Here is a 3,881-nt window from a genome sequence, read left to right on the forward strand (position 1 = left end):
CTCCCGCAACCTCGCTTCCTTCCTTTTTTTTACTCTTCCATGTTCCTGAACAAAATGCAAAGGAGTGCTACCCGTCTGTTTTCAACACTTTTATGCAGGACGCTGCGGTCGAATCTGCTCACTTATTTTCTTTTTTTTTTACTTTTTTACATTCACTCGTTATTCCGTATGATGTGTTATTATATTTTATTATAATATTTTTTTTTTGTTGTTGTTACCGCTGTTGATATCTTTATTATGCTATACCGTATGACTCTATCTGTGTGTTTGCCCCCGTGCCTTCCGGTGCTCCATAATATTTCTGTTTGTTACTCCCCCTCTATCCGAATATTAACTTCATTATTATTATTATTATTATTATTGCTTTTTTTTGTCGTTAAATACAGGAAGAATTGTGAAGTAGGCGGATTTCAATTATTACTAATATTAATATTATTATTTTTGCTCATTTCAGAGGTGTGCATATAAATAAGGTGAAAGCACAAAACAGACAAAGAAAAATAAATAAATAAAGAATTAGGGAGAGAGTGGGTGACTCCGGCAGTCAAACCTACACAGACAAAGTAAAAGCAAAAAGAATAAAAAGGAGAGAGAAGGAGGAAAAAAAAACAAATCTAAGCAGAAACCAAAAGACTACGAAGAATCCATAGGGGAAGAGAAGAAAAGAGCAAATAAAAGGAAAAGAAAATAAAAGAGAAAGATAATGCAAGGCGCATACGGAGGCCGCGGTCGTGGGATGGCACGTGGTCGTGGGGGAGGCGGTGGCTTTGATTCCTCAAGAGGCGCAGGCCGACACCCTTATATGACAAGTAATGTTCCAACGGACACTTTATGTGTACGCATTACGGAGGTCCGCCAACCTGTCACAGAGGATATGATGTTTCGCGTGTTTGCCAGCATTTCAACTAACCCGCGCCGGATACAAATTGCTCCCTCTTCCGATCCCAATGAAACAGTTGTCATGGCGCAATTCTCTGATACATACGCAACGCAGCGGGTGATGGAGAACTTAAACAACCGTAACATATTCAATGATGGTAACAAGATGATGATGACTTATTCGGCGTGGGAGCCAACGCCTGTGCTGCCGGCGCCGGTACCGCCAGTTCCCGTCTACGGTGGTGCAGCACCAGTTTACGGTGGTGTTCAGGTGAACCCAGGCGTGGCTTTTCCACAACCTCAGGTACATCAACCGCAACCCGGAGTGTATGCCCAGCCTCGACAGCAACCGATGCCACAAATGCCCATGGCAGCTTCGGTACCTCCGATGAGACTCGGAAACGATCAACAGGGCGGACGAAACAACCGCGGGCGTGGGCGGAATGGATCTCGAGGTGGTGCAGCGGGTGCGGTGCCCCCTGGCATGATGGGTTTTGATCCAATGATGATGGGATACCCGGCAATGGCTTCCATAATGCAAATGCCTGGTGGGATGATGGCTTTTATGAACCAGCAGAGGCCGCCACAGAATTCCCCAACCGTTTTTCTCAGCGTAACAATAGTTCCAGAGTCCGAACCACTGCATTCTATCTTTGTTCTTATTGAAGTGTACGGCGGGGTCGTAACCATCCGCCGCAACCACAACAGGAAGGAAATTCTTACGGTGAAGATGGCTTCCGTGCCCGAGGCGGACAGCGTCGTACAATTCTTGAGGAAGGTCCCCTTTGCTGGCGGTACTGTCAGTGCTAAACGGTTCCCCACTTACACTGAGCGTACACCATGCACAGATGATGGCAACCCTCATGACAGTGCAACAGTTCAGTACGATTTCACAACGGCTCGCCATCGCAGCCCCGGACAGCGCAGCAGATGCCATCCATCAAGTGTGTTGAAGGTAACTGGATGCGGCGGCTACTCGGAAGCGGACGTGATGACGTATTTTACAAGTGAGAATTTCTACCCGGACCGCATCATCAAAGACGACGAGGGATCCTTCACTGTATACATGGCTGATGTCGAAACGGCCGTCGCACTACTACTGAAGTGCCACAACAATGTTTGCGGGGAGGAACGCTCAAACGTTCTCTTCATTGAGGGGCCGAGGGATACAACAACCTCCGCCACAGCGGCCAACAATGCTTCTGCTTCCGGCAGTGCAGTGGCAGAGAATGTAAATGAAGGTGCTGGGGAAAATGGTTCAGCATAAAATACCTGAGCATTGGGTATATGCATGTGAAACGGCGGCAGAGGAAGTTGTGAATGAATGCTAATCTGCAGTATTTATCAGAAGATTCTTGCGTTATGAAGTTGCGGGTGTGGGAAAGGATAGGGGGAATATGGGTTAAACAACCGAGTAGAAAAGGAAAGGTACCAATCACATGAAGTCGGCGGTAGTTGTAGTGGCGGTGGCTGTGGCGCGTGCGTGTGTGTTTGTGTGTATGTCTGTTGGAGAGAAATATGTTTGCGCGCGCCCACACATATGCTTTAAAAAAAAAAAATAATAATGATGATAAAAAGTGCCAAAAGGAAACACTGACATTGAATGAAAAGGTACGAAAAAAGGGGGTGATCCCGGGATTTCGATGTTCGTGTGGAGGTCAATGTTGCGTTTAAGTGGAAAAGGGGAAGAGGCGGATGGAGTAAAGACCCTAGCATGTGAACGCGCAGAGAGCGTCCGTAGCAAATATTCAGCATTCCACTGTTGGTATTGAACGCCCTACCGCTGCACGGTGCGGTTTCTTTACGTCTGTACCTCACGGGAGCTGAGAGGTGGCCGTTTACAATATCTATAAAAGAAGATGGAGAAGAAGAAGGATGAAGAAAAGAAATTCAAGTTAATTCCAGGTTCTGGGTGAGCTGCACATTTCTTCTCACCGCTCGGGAAAATGTGAGACGTGTTGTTGCCACGTTATTGTGGGTAATGCGAGGAAGGAACAAAAAGAGAAATATAACATCAATAATATAAGACAATTTTTTTTTTCCCCTTTGCACATGTATTTCGTTGTTGTTGTTCTTCTTATCTTTCCATTATATATGCCATTGCTTGGACACCCCTCCATCTCACACGTTGTTCGCCCCACTTGTAGCTCAGCGCGCGTGTGTGTGAGAGGTGGAAGTACATGCGAGATGCTACTGTTTTCATTTTTGATTTTGTTTGTTGATTGCCCCTTGACCCAGTTTTCACTCCCTTTTCTTCCTTCTTTAATTCATTTTTCTTTCTTTACATATATGCGCATACACGTATGCTTTTATTCGTTTGGAGCTTTGCATCTTTATGCCTTCCTGTGCATTTCTCCGTAACCCCAACGCCTGCCTGATGCTGAAAGACCTTGTCATATTTATTTTAGGACAACGTGGAATCGCTCATATATCATCTCCAACAGTACCTCTCCAAAAACAAAAATATTTGTTTTCTTTGTCTGTGAGGGATGAAGGAGATGGGTGTAAAGGGTGAAGGAGGATATGAGCGTTCCTCTTTTGCGTGTGGACCTTTTATCTGTAACTTTTACGGATTCGGCGGCGGGGCATCTGAAAGGCTTATTGGATGGAGTTGTTGCAAGGGCTTCGCGCATTTATTTTTATTTTTATTTTTTATTTTTTATTTTTATAGGGAATCAACACAAAACCGACGGTTCATTTACTGTTGTTATTATTATTTTTTTGATTGTTTTCTGACTTGAACCCTAGCATGAAGTGGAATTTGATTGCACAGATGGGAGTTTGTGAATTCGCATCGTTGATACCTATATATATATATGTGTGTATTATTGTTATTTCGTTTACAGTTTGGCCGCCGTCGTGTCTTCGGTTGAGTCAGTCACAGTTACCACTTCTTGTGTGTTATTGACTGTTTGTCCACTCGTACGTGTATCCTCATTTATCATATGGAGTTTGGCGGCTACATTACAAACAAACACGCAAGCGTATATATATATATATAT

The 3,881-nt window shown here is 44.4% G+C and overlaps 1 protein-coding gene across 1 annotated transcript; it reads left to right on the forward strand.

The window, feature by feature from the left end:
* Positions 1-703: 703 nt before the first annotated feature.
* TEOVI_000604900 (uncharacterized protein) lies at positions 704-2,146 on the forward strand (the record flags this gene model as incomplete). Its single annotated transcript, XM_067227393.1, has 1 exon — positions 704-2,146. One exon carries the CDS (start codon positions 704-706, stop codon positions 2,144-2,146), a length of 1,443 nt encoding a protein of 480 aa, XP_067083494.1.
* Positions 2,147-3,881: the final 1,735 nt, after the last annotated feature.

The sequence above is a fragment of the Trypanosoma equiperdum genome, assembly GCF_001457755.1.
Source record: "Trypanosoma equiperdum strain OVI genome assembly, contig: ctg_964, whole genome shotgun sequence".
NCBI lineage: Eukaryota > Euglenozoa > Kinetoplastea > Trypanosomatida > Trypanosomatidae > Trypanosoma > Trypanosoma equiperdum.